Raw genomic sequence first — 19,710 nt, forward strand, 5'->3', positions numbered from 1 at the left:
CAATACCAGTAAAAAAATACATGAGCATTACAAAGAATCAACAATGCAAAGGAATACAGAATGATCCAGCTTGATGGCTTTGCAGGCCAATTTAATAGGTATACGAAGAAATTAAAAGTGCAAGTTTGCGGGCTTAAGACTTAATAAAAGGCTTCTGCTGTAAGCTAGGAAGATACTTCAGAAGTGACTGATGAATAATAACTCATCTTCCACTTGTATTTACAAGTCTACAAGCTAGTAAATTGATGGAAGCAAGAGAAAGACCTATGCAGTCCTAACACATACCAAGCAATATTTAATGGTACTTCATCTAGAAATAGACTATGTATATTATCTTGCACAATTTTTCTTTTTTCTGTGTTCAAGAGAGGTGAACTCAAATTGCAACAGCCACAGAAAAAGCATGGTAAGAAGAAAAAGCAGCTCATCCAAGGAAAGTATTTCATCTGACTCCAATGGGAATAGTCTTCCTTTAAGACGCTGCTCTATAGCGCACAGATGAAAGATGCAGGATATAACAGCAAGGAACTACAACAGAAACCCTACGACAGCCCTACAGATTTAGATTCTCAGATATCATGTATTCCTAGCCAAACTTATTTTTAAGCCTACAGAAATAATAAAATCTATAAAGAAGTACCTTGTTTTCAAGAAATCTATTTCAGTCTAGGGTTTTGTTTGGGTATATCACTTACTTAGGCCAAGTACTTTTCTATATTTGTTCCATCAAGTCCCTCTGCCATCTTTCTGTCTACGTGGGTGCACACTTCCTTACCCCTCCCAACCGTGCTATATGACCTACAACATTTACATCAGCAAATTGGGTGGTCCTGGCAGCAGAAAGTCAAATGATCACCATCTGGAAGTAGTTGTCCAGCTTAATAACAGCTGAGAGGTGGAAAAAAAAAAAATTCCTTTAGCCTGTGGAAAGGCATCAATCAAATTGCTGAGGATTAAAGGAAATCAGTCTGTGGCATTTTTCAGCTCAAGGAAAACGGACATTACTAGTGGCTTCTTGCATATTATATTTAAGTCTTTGAACATACAGATTCCCACAGTTATTCTGGAACCTTAACACCTGCCAGAAAACAGGCAGTGCCAGAAAACCAAAACTCTTCCTTTTGAAACTGTAAGTGTTGTCTTCCTGTTTGAGCTTAGCAAAAAACCAAAACAAAGCAACCTGCAGGTTTATTCAATAAGCATCCAGTTATTTTTAAAACAATTTCATATGTTTGAGTCATATGAACATGCTTGGGAAACCCTCCCTCTCCCCTCTTCCTGTGCAATTACATCTTGTGGTTTGAGCAGCTTCAGAAAAGAACTGTGGCTCAGTATTTTGTTTATATATGCCTAAATGCTCAACTGACCCGATGAAATGCTATCATAAGTTTTTAAGCAGATCAGTAGAGATAATTCACAAAATCTGAACTGGTAAATATTTTTTCCACTTATGGTTTAAAAAAAATAACAATCACTGTAGACTTTCAGAACGCATTAAATTATTTTTGGGAAAAGGCTTGCATATCAAATCTTGATTACATAAATTTCTACATATGTACTCCTACTATGCCGTAATCATATTTTCTCAAGTATACCTTTTGCATAGCCTTTAATATAGCACTCTTTAGCATATGGCTCTCTAATGCAGAAACTGCATTTATTCTCATCAATAAATACTTAGAACTGTCAAGGTGTATCTAGCTTGCTGAATTAAATGACAAATGCAAAAACTTTGCAGAAGCTGCTACTTCTATTTTTAGAAGCCATATTTACTGCCTCACAAAAGATACCTAGGTCTTTAATATAAACTTTAAAAAAAACCAACCGAAATCAAAGAGCCCGCAATTGTTTTGATATCTTATAGATTAAGTCCTACTGACTTTCCAGTTGCAGCTAAGAGGAAATTCTAATATTCCTTCTCAGCACTATGAAGAAGCTGGGTTTTAACATGGCAGGTTCACTGAAGAAAAAGTGAAATTTGGGAAACTGAAACAAAACTTTAAACAAAAAATTTTTAAAAAAGCAAACAAAAAAATAATCCCTGCATAAACTTGTCTAGGAGCTGATACATAGTCATTTCACTGAAAGTTCTTGTTCCAGGGTACTAATATATACAGAGAAGAAAAACACACATATCTACTATTGCACATCTGCTTGTACATTTTGCATATTCCACTGAAGTTCTTCTGAGGCAGTTCATGGTTTAACCCCAGCAGGCAACTAGGACAACACAGCTATTCACTCATTCCCCTCCCCCGACCAGTAGGATAGTGAGAAGAGGAAAAAAAAAAGAAAAAACCTCATGGGTTGAGATAAAGACAGTTTAATAGAACAATAACAGAAGAGGAAATAATAATAATGGTAAAACAATATCCAAAATGAGTGATGCAATGCAATTGTTTGCCACCTGGTGATTGATTGCCCAGACCGTCCCGAGCAGCAATCACAGATCCCTGTCTCCCAGCCAATCCCCATTTATATACGTAGTGTGATGTCTATGGATGGAATATTCCTTTGGCCAGCTTGTCCTGTCTACGCTCCCACTCAGCTTCTATGGGAAGCTGAAAAAAAATCCTTAATATATACAGTACCTAGCAAAAACTAAAACTGTATGTGTTATCAACATTTTTCTCATACTAAATCCAAAACACAGCTACCACTAGGAAAATTAACTCTATCCCAGATGAAACCACGACAAACAGTAAGGTAGCCCAAAGAAAACACCGAGTCTAGAATTCAACAGTTTTTACTAATTTATAACCTGAGTTCAGCCTGACCTAACAGATACGGCTCTTCACATTGTCTCCTGCAGGTGTCCATGCAATCCTGGTCCGAAGGATACTCCTAGCACTCATTTCCTTTGGTATGCCTAAAACCAGAAGTTCTACTTACTGAATCCCTGTGAAGCTGTACGCTCCCTTTTAGGTACAAGCATTTCCTATTGGTTCCTTTGCACGGGTACCTGTTCACATTATGTATATCCTTTCCTATCTGTTCTAATATGTTAAGTTTCTCTACTCACACTGAATCACATTTTATTTTGGCTGGGACAGCTATCAATAAGGTGGAGTGTGGACAGAAGTGGAGAAAAATTTATACGTCAGCACACAGCAGTTACTTTTAGCATAATTTCCCAATTTATACATGGATGCAAAGTTGTTGATATGACTTCAGATACTTTTATTTCAGTTGATTTTACTTTGTTTTTCACTAGTATAGTCTACATAACTTCATATGAAAAAAATTTAACAATTGCATTTCTATTTCAATTACCTGCCTCAGCCTACAAAACATTACCTTTTTCTCTAGAAGAATCAATTTAAAAAGGATCAAGACCTGAAAAAACACAAAAAGCAAAACCATGGTGAGTTAACCAGTGCCATTTATCAGAAGTGCCATACAAGCATAATCTCTTATTCAAGATTTTGTGCTAATCACTGCATAACTCTCAAATGATCAAATACATTTGACCAGTGAAAAACAGTGTTCCAATACCCTTTCTCCACCTGAGCACTCATTTTAAAATAGCATTTGAAATGCACAAAGAAAAACCTTCATGAACAAGAATTGTGTAATTTGAATCATACAAAGCTTATCTGAAATAGCATGTTGTGTAATTCCAGAATTTTAAAAAACAGTAAACTGCCTAAAAGAGGTCCTCCAAAGAAATATGAAAAAGAATTTGGCAAAATACTAAGAATAGCATTCATCTCACTAATTTTAGGCATCTACAGATGAGACATCTAGATCAGAAGTGGCTGTCCAGACTCTCTACAAAGAAAAAACACAGACGCTTCTGCGGCATGATTGGGAGACATCTGAAGTTAAACAAAAATGAAATCTACCTCCAAAATCTACTGAGCAGGTGCAAATACACTACGAAATCCAGATTCTCGAATTTTTTTCCTTGATGCTTCTCAGTTAATAAAAGATTCCAAATGCTATTTGTGCCTTAGCTATAGGATACACACTCAGTTTCAATAGTCATTAGGAAAAAGGAAGAGAGGTGCAAGTCCCCTCAGGTTCTAAGATGGCAGAAGCTGCAAAAATTACAAGATACAGGGAAAAATGCTCCAAGTTGTGACTTTAGCAATATTCCTCTATCTGACAAGAAGCAGGAAACAGAAACAAGACCATGACTGAGATACTGTTTGCACTTTTGGATTGGACTCAAGAAATGTCACACAAACCTAGAAATCTCCAGGGAATCCATCGGACAGACAAAACTTCTCAGTCTAGAACATACTTTCATTCTAGTCATGTAGGCAGAAGGGGAAGGGAAATCAGGAGGCTGTAACCAGGAGTACTTGTGAAAAAGTCTTCTTATTCCTAGCTCACGTATATCTAGACATGTTTATTTTTCAGTTCCTCACAAAGCATTTTACTCCACAAAATAAGCACTGTACTTTATATATTCAGCAGAGAACGCCTACCTTGTGTCTAAAGTGAAGAACAAGATCCCTAGGAGAGAGACCTGAGACACCAAAAAGAGAGCAATTATTACAGTTTAGTAGCTAGTACAGATACTAATTTACTTCTTGTCACCACTTCTCAGGAGGAGGGAGACACCCATTATGCGTTCTATGTGAACCTGGTTGTTTCAATAGCAGAACTCATATCAAATTATGTCTTTTGAGCAGGAGAAAGAGTTAAATCTACAATGGAGACAATAATAATTTGAATAGTCACCCTCTGAGTTACTCCTGTTGGCTGCCACACAGCATTATGGAAACACCAAAGAAAATACTACACTGTGCATTCAGAAAACAGAGGGGGAGTCAGAATCAAATGGGAGATATTCCAAATAACAGGTGGATGAAAGCTTGAGCACTCCACACCTTGAAATAGTTCCATCTAAAAATTAAGAAGGTACTGTTTCCCAAAAGCAGCCAAGCAGTTGCTTGTCAGGCTCTTAGGTCAAGCGGTAACATGGTTTTCAACCTACAACTAACTCCTATTATGAAAGCAACACTACATTCATTTGACATTAATTTGAATCCAGTAATAAAGAAACGCATAACAGAATACTGTGCAGGCACACAGACCTCTGGTGCTTCATCTGTTAACACACATAAACAAATTAGCTCAGGAAGGGAATGTGTTGATTAGCGCAACATTATCTCTGATGCTTGTACAAAAAAAGTCACTTACCAAGATAAACTTGTGACCCTTCTAGCAAAGTACTGCCCAAGGAACTATTCATATGATCGTAAAGTTCCTGTAAGTTAGAACAAAGGCAAAAAAACCCAGAAGCTGTTAATGGCACATGGTCACACAAAATCTGGAATAAATTTTATTTCAAGGATTTCAAAGTCTTTTTGCAGAAAGAAAGTAAAATTTTACTAATGGTGTCACTGGAGATACAGGCTGACAATCACGCTCATTCTTGTAGTTCATTACAAATCAGAAAGTTGACCCTCTGTAAGATGAGGGTAGTTCATTTAGTTCATGTTAAGTTATTACAAGAGCTGAATAACTGCATAACCTATGCAAATGGAATAGCTGAGCATTAATTAAAACCACTAAAGTCCATAGCCTTACACTGAAAGTTTTGTTTTGTGCGGCTATCACTTAAAAGTTACCTTTAGAATTGAAATTTGCGAGAAGTCTTTTTCTTCAAAATACGCATGTGTAATAAGTTGCAGCTTTGCCTGAAGTAACCCATACAAAGGCTTGGAAGAAAAACAAACACAAAAGCAAGTGAAGTAAACTTAGTCACTCTCCCATTCTTATCTTGCAATATAGACACATTATTACACACAGAATTCATGGAGGGGCACTCCTTAGTTGCTAACTCCTGTCCTCATTTTAAATGATAATTCTGTTTTCTTTACATATCCATGTACCATACCATCAATGAACATCTTTCTGGAAAACTTTCCTGCTTTAACACTGCTCGTGCAGCTCCAGCAAGAGTTATTTCTTCAGCTTTAAGCACAGAAAGAATTTCTGTTCCCTGCCTGGCAACCAGTAGCTTTTGCTAAATAGGTAGAAATAAAAGATGTTCTTTCAAAACAAGAGTACGCTGTATGCGTGATTATCTTAAATTCTCTTTATAATTGTCAATAGCACTCTCTCCAATGGCCAAACCTCTCAATGCTACTATATGGAATAAAGTTAGTAGCACTTAAGAATGATCAAAAGTGCAAACAGATATCCTGGTACCTGACAACAGGCGGCCACTTTTACAATTACTGCTACAAGGAGATACCAATTCAAGGCCGTTAACTCAAATGCCATAGCCTTCCGATTCAATTTTACTTCAGTATTTTGTTGTCCTCTGCAATGATTTAAAGAGAGATGTTTGGAGCCAAAAGTTCCAAACAAGAATATGGAAAACAAATCATATGTTTAATATGTTATTTGAAAGTGTTTTGGGAGTTAAAGAAACATTCTTACCAGCTGACTGAGAACACAGACACTTTTCTGTACCGTTTCTCGGGTGATGTCTGCTTGCCGTACTTTTAATGCCTAAGAAACAGAAGTATTACAGTATTTTTATCCACACACAATTTCAAAAAGAATTCTTTCACGGGTCTAGCGGCCACTCACCACCCCCCAATTTAAACAAAATCCTAAAACTGACTGCCTTCAATGGTGGAATATCCAAACCATGTAACGGTATGCCCTTACCTAGTAAAAACGCTCATAACACTGTTATTTCAGAGTTGTGTTCTCATCTCACTGTGCCCAGCAAAGATCGAAATACAGCCGTGGAGAGGCAGAGGACTGTTTAAAAGACACTAGCATGAGAAAAAGGCAATAGCCCTGGAAAAGGCAATGGCATTTTAACTCATGGCAACGTAATGGAAGAGAAGCCACAACACACCACTCATTCTTCTGTAACGTCATCTGTGCAAATGGACCATGTTGAAAAGTCTTTGCCTAGAAATTGTTTGCTTTATACTTGAGGATTTTCTTTGAGCAACCCATAAAATAAAGGAGGTATCATCTGCAGAAATCAACTACATTCTCAGCCAGACCAAATGGTCCCACCGCATTTAACAGCGGACCTAGAAAGAAATACAGCCAAGTATTCATTAATTGTACAAAACAGCAAGTGTGCGGACCGCAGCCCACACATCAAGGGCAGATGGAAAGAGTGCTAGAGCTGTCATATGAAACACATTGTTTTATAGTCTACTTGTCCCAATGAGTTCATTTTAAACATCTATTTATCTTCTTAATTGGTTACTAAACAGCATAAACTGGAATCAAGAGCACAATAAAGCCAAGTTGTTGCATAGTTAAATAGAGCAAGACTCTAAATCACAGAATACAGTGAAGGCTGGCTGCAAAGATAATGAGTGAACTAAATCAACATGGATTTAGTTTAAAAGAAATGGAATTAAAATCTGCACATTTAAAATTTCTCCTATAGCATAAACAGGAACTTGAAATATAATCAAGGTATGATTAACACTAAAACAGAGTACATAACTTACATCTTCTGAACACAAGACTCATTTAAAACTCAAATGGCATTCCAGATTCTTGGCATTTCACTGGAAAAGGGGAGTAATTTTTAAAGGAATTTGTAATAACTTCTCAATTTTAAGTGCCCAGATCATACTATCGTTATTACTTTAGGAAAGTAGTAACTACTACTAGCAGATTCTAGTAGATAAGTATGTAATTTCCTCAGTGTGATCAGGTGCAGACTGTAGGTCTCATCAAATTTTCAGCTTTACTGCTAAAAGTTCAGTTCAGTAAGCAGCTACAATGAATGGGAAGATTCTGGTCTACTCTGCAAATGTACTTTTGGCAAAGGAGGTACGTGAAGAGAAACATTGCTACAATTGCATGGTCAGATCCCAGGAAATACTCTAAAATTCTTCATGGTCACACACTGGAGAAATTTCAACTTTTTCCACCCAAGAGGAAACATGACTTGGCTGCCTGACAGACTGTAAGCATCACTTTGCTACTTGGTGCTGATACCTGTATTAGGTCTCAAGAACCAAAACATATTTTTCAATTGCCTTGAACATTTCAAAAGATCACAATATGCTTGCTGATGTAAGGGAAAGAAATAATTCTCAAGTTCTGTAGCTACCTACTGTGCACATTTTAATAGATTTTTAATGTAAGCTGATCACACAGTTTGACTGTTGGTGTAATGCAAGCCAGTGAATTTTAGAGTCATTAATGCATCAAGCCTATTATTTCATTAATATAATTCACAATTTGGAAAGTTACCTTCGCTTCAATCTGCCTATAGCAAGAGACGCCATATACTGTGGTTCGATCCCCACATCTCGGCGGCAGATGGAAAAAAACGGTATCTATGAAAAAGAAAAGACTGTTCCATAAGTCACTAACAAGAGCTCAGTATTTTTATTTTCAGCATTACTTATTTATAAAAGGTTTACTGCTGAAAATGCTGTTACACTTGTTTTCTGAGACTTTAGAAAAAAAAAAAAGGAAGAAAAAAAGTCATCTATAAAGCTACTCCTGCACCCATATTAGTTTCCAAATTGAAAGATGCTTTGTGGAAGAAGCTCCAGCTGTGCTGATATGGATACTCTGACAACAACCTCACGTTTAGCCCGACCAAGCTCCTATAAGCCCGCTGACAGGTTCTCAGAAGAAGCTTTCAACAGCAGAGAAGCACCACTGAAACCTACAGGCACACTGCTTTCCGAATTCAGTATGGAAGAGCAAAGACAAGTGACTACGAGGCAAAGTGTACAGTTGGAGTGTGTTGCCATTGGGGAAATGCAATGAAGACAGGGAAAAAAAAAACCACCAAGGTGGTATACACAGTTGAAAGATTAGAGTAGCTGCTACCACTACCACGGTAGATATCAATGCAGCAGCACCACTATACAAAGAAAAAGGATTTTGAATCCTAGTCTCACACAAAATAATTACTGTCTCTATGCAAGTGCGACATTAAAGAAAAAAATATCTATAAAGCATGACAAAAGAAAGGCTTTTATGGCTTGAGATACATACACACATACATATACACACAGTGTATACACACTCACTTGCTAATACTGCAAAAAAGTTGCTAAATCCTAAGTAAAGGAGAAGACACTATGACTGCATTTCAAAACATGAGTGAAATCTCTTTTGAAACCAACTACTAATTTTTTATTTGCTTTATAGTAACAAAATGCATATGGGATTGTCTCTTTTGTTCATTAAGTCCAATAGAAAGAGGGACTGTCTGTAAGAAAGCTTATTCCCTTGAACAAGTATATTTATATTATGGTGATCACCTAGGGTTTAGAAAGCCTTGAAGGATATTTCCTGTACCAAGACATCCTCTTTGCAAAAATACAACTATCACTTTAGTGGGGAATTAGTCTAAAACTCAAAAATAGATATCTAATAAAGTTACAGTAAACGTAACATAACTATTATCTGAAACATATTTGCCTGTTTCAAGTTCATGTGTATTTTTGCCTGCAAAATCCAAGGATATACATCAGTTTTGTTACCAATTTTTTTTTTTTCCTTACCAAAAAAATACATATTGATAATCTTTTACTGCAGCAATGAAAATGCCTAAAGTTAAGCATTAATTGGGATGGTAATGAGCCAAGAGGGAACAGGTAAGTGCAGCTGCAAATGATTTTCCTGGCTTTGAATGCAGCCTACTGCTCGTTATGCATTTAACAACACAGAAATTGAATAAAAGTCATGCACAGTCAGAGAAACTCTTATTGCTGCTGGTAAGGGGATTATTTTGATATCACTTCCTTTGCTTCCAAATGAGGTCTCTGGAAGCTGGAGAATTAGGAAACTAAGTGCATCAAGTTAAAAAAAAAATATCTTATTAAAGGGTTTCTGTGATTTTGCTCTTTTAAGTGACTTCCTTGTTTACTGCTGTTCAGAAAAAAAGATGAAACAACTGAACATGTATATAAATGTCACAATGATGAACTGAACTGCTGTCAAATAAACAAAGAAATAAATACAATACTACACACACAAAAATAACTGCAGTGAACTTGCTAGTAACTATGTGGCAAAGGATTCATTCTGTCTTCATTCTGCTGACAAATACACTAAAGCTCTTGTGCCTGCCCGTTACATTTCCAAAATATGTCATTTTACAGTCATTGAACGACTTGTATGTCATTCTAAGAATCTCTAAATTAGCGGAGGATAAAAAATAAAACCATAATGACTACATACATTACAAAACTGAATTTTGGAATTTAATTTTTCCCTTACCTCAAAACTGGATGAGGTTTTACTCAAGAGCTTTTTTCCCCTTCAAAGAACTTCTGAGAAAGCCAGTAGCCTTTTTTTTTTTTTGTGCTAGGAGTACACACAAGTGATATGTAACCCTTAAGCTTTTATTGACATCTGACTTCTTCACGTAGAAGGTACACCCATATGATCTACTTTCATTTTGAACTCTGAAGCAGCATATCATTGCCAGTGTATTTTGCAGCTTAAACAAAAAGTACAGGAAGTCTAATAGTGAAAAAAATTGTTGATCAACTGTTTAGGTATCTGGATTTTTCTTTTGCCTGCAGCTGAAGTAGTACATACAACTTCCTCTCTTGTTTCTTACCTTCCTGATAGTTGTGAGCACCATCTGGTAATGCGAGAAATGGCAAGTATTTCCATTCCTCTGGTAAACTCTGGCTGTCATGTCCTTCTCCACGTTTTAGGGGAGGATAGGAAAATTCCACCTAAACAAACAAATAAACATAGAGGGGAGGCAAAGAGAGAATATATTACTGTTACCAAACAAGCAAGCCTCTGTGCTTCAGCCTAGCATCTTTTCTTTAACAATGGCATGAAACAAAGCTTTTCTTCCTACTAGCATTCCTTGTCTCGTCCTCCAAAGCACCCATAGACTGACTCACGTGTGGTCTAACTGATAGGCCCTGGGCAGATTTGGCTTCTACAGTGCTTCCATCCAGCCTAGTACCTTTTCCTCAAGAGAAATATGAAGCAGATGTTCAACCAGAATAGATCGCTCAGCAGCCAAATACCTTCTCCCCTGTATGCACGTAGCCAGCAGCCCATTGACCCCTGCTGACACTGCAGGTGCAGCATCCTGAAATCAGATTTGGCTTCTCAGCCCCTCAAGTGCTCATGACTAGGTAACACTCTAACACATGCAAGCCTCTATTTTACCCTAATCGGTGCTGAATAATCTCAGAAACTGTACTAACAGCAAAATACTGCTTTTAAATATTTTTATGCCCTTGACTGCAATGCGTGCTACACACTGGCCTAAGGTACCTCCTTCTCCTTCCCCCAAGAAATCCTGCCTTTCAATTTCACCATTCATTTATTTGCCATTTACCTCTTCTTCCTAGTAATAGGGACAACCTTTCTACTCCTCACACTGCACTACAAGTCTACCACAGATCTTCATAATGAGCATCTTCACAGTACTGTCTTTTCATATTCTTTTCCTGTGGAGACACCTCTGGGTTTCCAGCACTTTCACCAACTCTTTTTTCCAAACGTGCATTTTTTTAAGTTACTGAAAAAAATCTAAACACAAATTTTTAGTAAAAGAAATTGTTTAAAGATACTGCAACTTCTCTTGAAGGACATACAACAATAAACTATCAAGCTGTAAAATGTATACATGGAAATTTTCCATGTATGTGTACATGGAAAATAAAAAAGCATAACGAAGCAAGCATACAGAAAATCTTAACATTTGATGGACGATTAAATATAAATGCTGTAAAGAATGAGAGTACTAAAGAAGAAATAGGAAATAAATCAAGAAAAGTGAAATTCTTCACCTTAACACATGGTGTCACTCTTTCTACAACTGTTGCCAACTTGGAAAAAAGCATGAAGGACAAGAAAACCCCAAGAGGAATCAGACTTGCTACTTCCTGTATCAATTTCAAGTATTCTTATTCCTCGCATTATAAAAGAGATCTTGAAAATATCCACACACAAAAAAATAAAGGTCTGGTGAACGACCGAAGTCCTGAGCTAAAGGTAAGTAACCCACAAAGAATAATTAAGAGGGTGGAAAAAGAGACACACAACAGAAAAAGGATTAATTTTGGCAGGAGGAGGAGGGAATCCAGATGTTGACTTGTAGTTAGTTACCAGGAATCCATACAGCCTTTTAAACAAAACACAGCATTAAGCAAAACAGAAGAGCATCCGACCTCCAAAGGAGACAAACACTGGAACTGGCATCCATACAAGGAGCTGAGAAACTGCCTGCCATTTAGTACACACATAAATCCTGAGAGTTCCCTGCTATCCTTTTCAAACCACAGATTATTAAAAAAAAAATAAAATGTTAGAAGCTTCATGTAAATATTTGCAACACAGAAGAGGACTGTACCATAAAATTCAATGCTGTCCAGATTCAAACTGTCTGGCTCAAAAAACTGTTTACACAACTATTACTGGATTCTTGCAGGAGGAGTAACCTTAGCAATAAATAAAGCACAGTTCCTAAGTTTTAAAACATAGATACTGACAGAGAGCCTCTACACAAATGTCCTGAATCAGGTATTTTAGTTCATGGCATGGCCAATAGAGAGGGGTTCGATTCACCCTCTGCAGGAGCTTCATTCCATCGAATACAGAGGAAACCTGGGTCCCTTGTATTTCAGTGACTACCTTCAAATCATCATTCCTGACAGGGAAATACTGTAATTGAGGATATAAGACATCGTTGTTTCCAAGCACAGAATTACATTCCAACCAAAATAATGAATTAGAAGATATATTTAAAGGAAAAAAGGGTAGGACAATTCAAGCTATATGAAAAACATGTATTCATTAAGGAATACTCCTTTTTCAAGTCCAGAATAAAGCTAAGACATCTGGCTCCTGTATTCTTTTGACAGTGTGAAATTTGCTGAAGAACTACTTTGTTCCAGCTCACAATATGCTGTCAACACCTCAGCTGCAATCAGATACTCCCAGCAACAGGGATTTCTGCAGGCTCTGACTGTTCCAAATTCAACAAACTGAACAGGCGTTAGTGACACTGATGATAATCTTGTTTTGTATTAGTCTGCTTCTTTCAAAAATACATGTTCTAATATAGAGAGTATAAGTAAGAAAAATCACAATAACTCAGATAAAGCTAAATTAAGATTGCTTAAGTGACCTTAAATCATCTATTTTACATATATACTTCATGATAGACCTGATTTACATTATGACATATTATTTCTCCCCCTCCCCAAGAGGATCCATGTAGGAAGTTTCTGAGGAGAAATCACATTTGTGTAGTTTAACAGATTGCTGCTTGCAGAAGTACCGTCTCATATTGCAGAAACTGAAAGGGTAGAAGCAACAAGAAAATCAGGAAAAAGAAAAAGGATAATCCAACGGCAAAGACAGCATGCAATGCCCTGGAGAGCTTCCTCCTAACTCTCCTCTGACTTAAGAGTTCCCAGTGATTTAATTTCAAAGAGTTAAGTCAAAACTTTTTCACAAGTACTCACTGCAGGTGGGATTCATGTCATCTGACTAGATATCATAAAGGATCGCTAAGCCAGTTTTCCTAAGCATTCTGCATAGTCAGAGAAAACAGACACCTGCAGGGATGATTCATCCGATCTGTTTCTTTCCATCGTCTCTGAAGAGCACTAGCTTAAACTTCTAAGTCTAACTTGCAGATGACTGAATTAATGCAGATGAAACTCACCCTAACTGTTCCTCATCTTCTAGACATCCTGCTTGATTTCTGCAGCTCAGTTTGCAGACTTGCATCAGTTGCAGTTAGGAATCCTTTGCATAGAAAAAACATCATTTCAAAACCAAAGTATTATAAGAACATTGAATAGCCTTTGGGAAAAAAAAAAAGCCAAAACCCCACAGTTCTTGAAAATCTTGAAGCTGAGCAGTGCACATGTACAAATGTGATAATAATGGGGTAGAGAGAATTTCAGTTCAATCACTTCCAAGTATTTCAACATCTGGAGCCTCAGTAAAATTCTTCTCTCAGCCTGTGTGTGTAATATGTACAGTATAGTGTTCCTAGTTAAGGCAACTTAAAAAAAAAAGTTATTTTTTTCTCATCTTCCACTTTAAACCCAAGACCGACCATGACATGAGGACACGACTGCAAGAGACCTGTCTCACGTCTCTTTTTTTTTTCCCTTTCTTTTTTTCCCCTCCCTCTTCAGAGAATGAAGAAAGAGGAGCTCATTTTTTATTTAAATACAATGGATTTTTACCTAAATCCATACATATATGCATGTGCATGCATAAACATGCACTTCAATTTCCCTGTTTGCCATTAACACATATATGCATTACAAAAAATGCCTGCAAATATGAGAAATAAAGTCTATTAATAAAGCTCTGTAGTCAACAGGAACAAAAAAAAAAAATACATGCAGGTTTTCACAGCTGACTGTTGGAGCATATTTTACAGTTTTTTGTCTCCTCAAGTGAATTAAGAAAAGACTCCTCGATAAAATGAAATTCAAATTCAAAGCTGAACTCCTCAGAGACTTCTGAATAAACTACATAAAACATGAACTAGAATCTCCACTAACTTCTTACTCTTCCAAGTGTCAGGTATCTTCACTACAGCTGGAAATATTATGCCTGTCAAGAGGTTTTGACAGCAATGCTTTCTGCCTGTTCAGATTGTCTTGTTCTGTAAGCAGATAGCTCTTGATGAATTTCAGAACTAAAATCAATACAGAATATTGTGTTATGATTTAGTGGAGAAATAAGTAACTGTGCTCTTCACTACACAAAGTATTTCAACTCTTGTGGATTATCAAGTGAAAATAAAATATAATTTTAAAAAATTCCCTAAAATGAAGTACAACTGAATTTCTGTAAGTGACATTTTTATTTTTCTGCAATTCTGCTGCATTAACTAACCCTTTATATGCAGTTTGTACTGAATCTCGCAGTTTGGATGCAAAGCACCTACTGGTACACAGTCCTATCTTGTTTGTGGAATGAAAAAAAAAGTCCAAGCAATCTGTTTTGGTTCCTTGTCTTTAAAGGGACTTCCGAGCCAGAATAAATTTACTAGACATTCATTAACTCACAGTAAGAAAAAATGAGTGCAGGCAAGGAAAAATGTACTTCAGTTCCTACATTTAGGAGCTAACTAAATGATAGTATTTCTTTAAGAAATGCATTGATACTGTCTTCTACTAAATTACAAGCACGCAATCAGGAGAGAGTTTAAAAAAAGACATTGATAAAAATTTCCAAAATATATGTGCATGTCCACCTAAACTATCACACTCAAACATTAAACGGGTAGTTGGCATTAATTTTTGGTGAACTTCATACACAGGTAAGGTTGTTTGTGAAGAGTGTTATCTGTGAAAAGTGTTAAGTGTTTGCAATCACGGCAAGAGTAAGATCCTCAGTGAACACTAAACAGCGATAACTTAAAATATGCTGGCAAATCAGTATAAACTCCCCATCCTGCCTGCTCCATCTACTGTCACATCTTTGAACTACTCCATGTACAAGTTAACCCCTCTTACTCAGCACAGTCACAATATAAGCTCCCCTTTTTAACACGGGTATTTTGGAATGTTTCTCTTCAGACTAGAAACGAAAAAAATTCTGGAGCCAAATAAGTTTTTCCATTGTTTCAATGGAGAGAAGATTTAATCTCAAATCTCTACAAAAAATCTGAAATATTTAGAGTGACTATTATGTTAAAGACAAGGATGCCTTCAGTAAGTTGCGGGATATAACTTACAGGGAGCAAACCCACTCCATTCTCTGAACTATTGCTTTGATGATCTCTCCCGTTGCTTGTATTGCACCAATAGGTAGAATAATTGCTTCAAATGAGGAAGAGGAGACCGGCAAAAAAAACCTCATTACATTCCCATTTACAACAACTTTCCCCTTCACAAATAATTTTACACACATTTCATTTTGAGGATACCAATTCTTCTTCTCTCATTTAAGAAAGAAAATAAGAACAAAAAAGCAGAAGGATGTTGAGCATTGAGTGTTTGTTCTTTACTTGAAGTAGGGATTTTAAAAAGTTTTTAAAAGCTTTCTTGGGATACTAGTCCTAGCATAGCCAGATCCAGAGAAAACCAGCACACCAATGATTTTATCTAAATCACCATAACAACTGCAGCTTGCAGCCAAATGAAACTCTAAGAACATTGTTAGTCTTTCAGCACTGAGAACGATTTACTATTTAAATCACAATTTAATCAGATTTAAATGACAAACTTTCCCCATTGTTGTATGACAGAACCAACAGATCAGGATCTACAAGTTGAAAAGTTCATCCATGTAACAATGCCTATGCAGTAATATGGTGACCTCTAACGACAGATTTTAAAATATCTGTTATATAGTTATATCTATATGTATAATAACTATATATAATACAGTTGCATATTTATATAAATATGTATATGTCGAATAAATATGCATGATACATATTTTTGCAAATATATTTTAAAATCCATTACATATCCTTCCAGTTCCTGAAACTGGAACTTCCTCACGCTCCCATATCACTAAAGTTATGGATCACCCACTTACACAAGTTCTAAGACACCATTTGTATTGCTACAGATGCACAATATAACCGTTCAAGTTTCCTTCAAAAACTCTGACTAGGTCAGTAAAGTTTTGTCTCTTAGGCACTTAAAAGAAAAAATAACCTGAAACATTAAAACCTTTTTATTTGTTTTCAAATTCATGCTAATATGCATTTTGGACACTTTTTCCAATTACTTAACACTTTATTTTTATAGTCACATGGTTCACGTCAGACATAAATCCTGTGCTTTGGAACTTTTGCTGTAAGTAACAACAAACAACTTTTGTTGTGAGTGACAACAAAAAAAGCCCCGCACTTCTCCAAGAGGAGGAACATAATACTATTGCAACCATGCCAGCCTAGGGGACTTGCCAGGGAACTCTGTGCCCTCAAGACAAGACTTTGTGGTCTTACAGAAGGTAAGTTAGAATTCATACAGGATGAACTCTTAAGAAGACACAAGATACCAGAGAGGGCAACCCTCAGCTCTACTCCTAACTGGCGTCTGCCCAACAAAACGACAAGTATACACTGGGGTCATCAGAAGCCAATTTTACACCCACACAACCCGCTGCGCCCATCGGCTCTTAATGGGCACACCCGGCTACAGGGACTGGTGGCATTTCCTCTCCCCCAGGACAGCACGCAGACATCACCACACACAAGACTTGGACAGGCACCCTTTCCCCAGCTCTTGCTCCAAGGTTCCCTGGTTCCCAATGGGACAAAGGCCATGCAGGCTGGCAGGGAGCTGTCAAATGCTACAGTGAATCCTCCTTTTCCTGGGAAAAATGGAGGACCGGACTGTAGGCATGCTTTCAAGCGCATCTACTCATCACTTTGGAAACAGCCATTGTGCGTAATTTGTATAGCAGACATTGCTGAACTGATGCAGTCCAGGCAAGCAATCACCTCATCTTAGGAGCCAACAAGCATTCAGGTTCTTTAACTACTGATGGTCCCAATATGGCTCTTAGCGAACATGCTCCTTCCTTACAAGTTTCAACATGAGATTTACTCCTGAGCAGACAAATCCAGCTCACTCCCAAGCATGAGGCAGAGAAGTTACCCAAACACCGTAACATCATGAAGTAAAGAACATGCTCTGCTCTAGGTAACCCCAATGAAGCAGGGCGCCCCGTGCCCTACCCCCCAGCACACCAGAACAGGCAAGGAACTTGATGTCACGTCTCGTACCCACAACTTTCTGAGAGCACTTTTAGAAACAACACCTCTGCCTAGGTGTAATAATTCAGCACCATGTACAAGCTATGGGACAGATTACCAAAATTAGACACATATCACAAAATAAGGCAATATTAGGACGGAATATAAAGTTGAGACTTGCAAGTTCCAATTTACTCCAGCTTGAGTGACCTCTGTTCAGTGATTTTACAGCTTTGAACCTCCCTCAACTATATATGTACGTAAGTTACTTTGCCACCTTTATAGAAGTGCTGAGAGCATGAGTTACTATTTGAAAGCATTCTGAAATAGGCAGATGAAAGGTGCGACAGAGGCACAGAAATACATATTTTACTGATTTACCATTCATTTGTTTATTTATTCAAGAGAAAGGTCAAAATTCCTGGTATGGAATGTTTAAATAACTACTTAGATGTTATGACACATACAAAGAACAGACATATCATAATGTGAAAGTTAACGATGATGACTATGGAAAGTGTTATGTAACCGCAAATAGGTATTTAGGAACCTTTTCTCAATTGACACATCAGGGTAACTACGGAGAAAATATCCAGTATGGAATCCTTCAAAGAAATACTTTACTTCCTGTCTGGGACTTCAAGGAAGCAACTGCAAGATTATCAAAGCATAGCACTTTTTAAAGCTTGAAAATACTAAACAAAGAAACAAAACAAACAACCAAAAATCCACCACACCTGGGAGTTTTTCTTCAACAATGAACACAAGATACTAAAGAAGTAGATTACATAGACATGCAAAGAGCGGAATCCACCGTTAATTCTACACATGAGATCAGAATCTGTGGCATTGTTTACAGAAGTGCGAGATAGCAATTACACTGTGTACTCAGCCATGCATTGTGTATTTAAAGCAATTAGCATTCCATGCTAATTTGAGCAGTCTTTCTAATGAAAGCTAGAAGCTCCTTTCAAAGTTTCAACCAGTTGAACGTAAGCAATTCCATATATCTTAGACAACAGGCTAATCTTTGATACTCAATGTACGCTATGATTAACTTAATGGAGAGATTTCATGCTCCTAATGGTTCTTTAAAGTGCTTAAATAATACTACTACAGAAGGGAACAAAAACAAAGGAATTGTGCTAATGTTTACAGGTTATCAGCAACACAGCCAGGAACAAAGCCCTTCAGCTTGATTCCAGCCTAGTTCCTCTTCAAGTTATTTTTTGTTTCTGTTGTTCCTTTAACAAGATCTTGTTTAATCGCTAGAGAAGATTACCCATTGTGTAATACCTGCCTATAGTGCTCCCCGAAAACAAAGGCACAAGGACTTTAAAACCTACAAAGCATATGCTTCACTTAGGGGTGCTTGACACTCTTAACCATGTAACAGAATCACAGCAACTACTGGGTTGGCAGAGATCAAGAGGAGGAAAAAGTAGTTCTCGAGTAAGGCAGAGTCTTAGAAGAAAGACAGCAAACAGGGACTGAGACAGGCTAGAATTGCTCCCCTTAACAAAAGAAAAGAAAGATGTCTTCTGAAAGGCTGCCCATGGAACCTACCGAAGAGAGCGACTTCAGTATTTCCCCCTTGGAAACAAGTGCTACAATTGAGGGTGCAGGAGACCTGGAAACGTAGGCAGTTCTCAAAAGACTTGATAAAAAGGGCACACTAAACCTGCTTGTTCCTCAGACACCTCCCAATTCTGCAAACAAAGTCAAGTCTAACTTGACAACAATTCTGCTTGGAGACGTTCCCCTTCAGCCCTCACACGCTCCCCAGGCATAAGTGAAAAAGGCCACGTGTGCGGATTGTTCAGGCCCTGTTAGGTGCTGATTTCTGCAGATCACAGCAAGCGTTACCTCCTGGAGCTCAAGTACTTGAAGCTCTCAAATGACAGGAGGAGGACACAGAATCATAGGATCGTAGAATGGTTCAGCTTGGAAGGGACCTTAAAGATCATCTAATTCCAATTCCCCTGCCTTGGGCAGGGACACCTCCCACTAGACCAGGTTGCTCAAAGCCCCATCCAGCCTGGCCTTGAACACTCCCAGGGACGGGGCATCCGCAACCTCCC

At 37.5% G+C, this 19,710-nt stretch overlaps 1 protein-coding gene across 3 annotated transcripts in view; it reads right to left on the minus strand.

Annotated features, from left to right (window-relative positions):
- Nucleotides 1-19,710, minus strand: part of AVL9 (AVL9 cell migration associated) — a 42,814-nt gene that overhangs the window by 16,227 nt on the left and 6,877 nt on the right. For all 3 annotated transcript variants that reach the window (XR_012585563.1, XM_074575495.1, XM_074575496.1), the window contains exons 2-8: nucleotides 10,535-10,655; nucleotides 8,200-8,285; nucleotides 6,400-6,471; nucleotides 5,583-5,672; nucleotides 5,152-5,218; nucleotides 4,434-4,474; nucleotides 3,298-3,336 (exon numbers count right to left, since the gene is read on the minus strand). Coding sequence is in view for 2 of the 3 variants with exons in the window: in XM_074575495.1 (XP_074431596.1) it covers nucleotides 3,298-3,336; nucleotides 4,434-4,474; nucleotides 5,152-5,218; nucleotides 5,583-5,672; nucleotides 6,400-6,471; nucleotides 8,200-8,285; nucleotides 10,535-10,655 (516 nt within the window). In the remaining variant the exon portion in view is untranslated. The remainder of the gene's footprint in view (nucleotides 1-3,297; nucleotides 3,337-4,433; nucleotides 4,475-5,151; nucleotides 5,219-5,582; nucleotides 5,673-6,399; nucleotides 6,472-8,199; nucleotides 8,286-10,534; nucleotides 10,656-19,710) is intronic.

This window comes from Larus michahellis, chromosome 2, assembly GCF_964199755.1.
Source record: "Larus michahellis chromosome 2, bLarMic1.1, whole genome shotgun sequence".
Lineage (NCBI taxonomy): Eukaryota > Metazoa > Chordata > Aves > Charadriiformes > Laridae > Larus > Larus michahellis.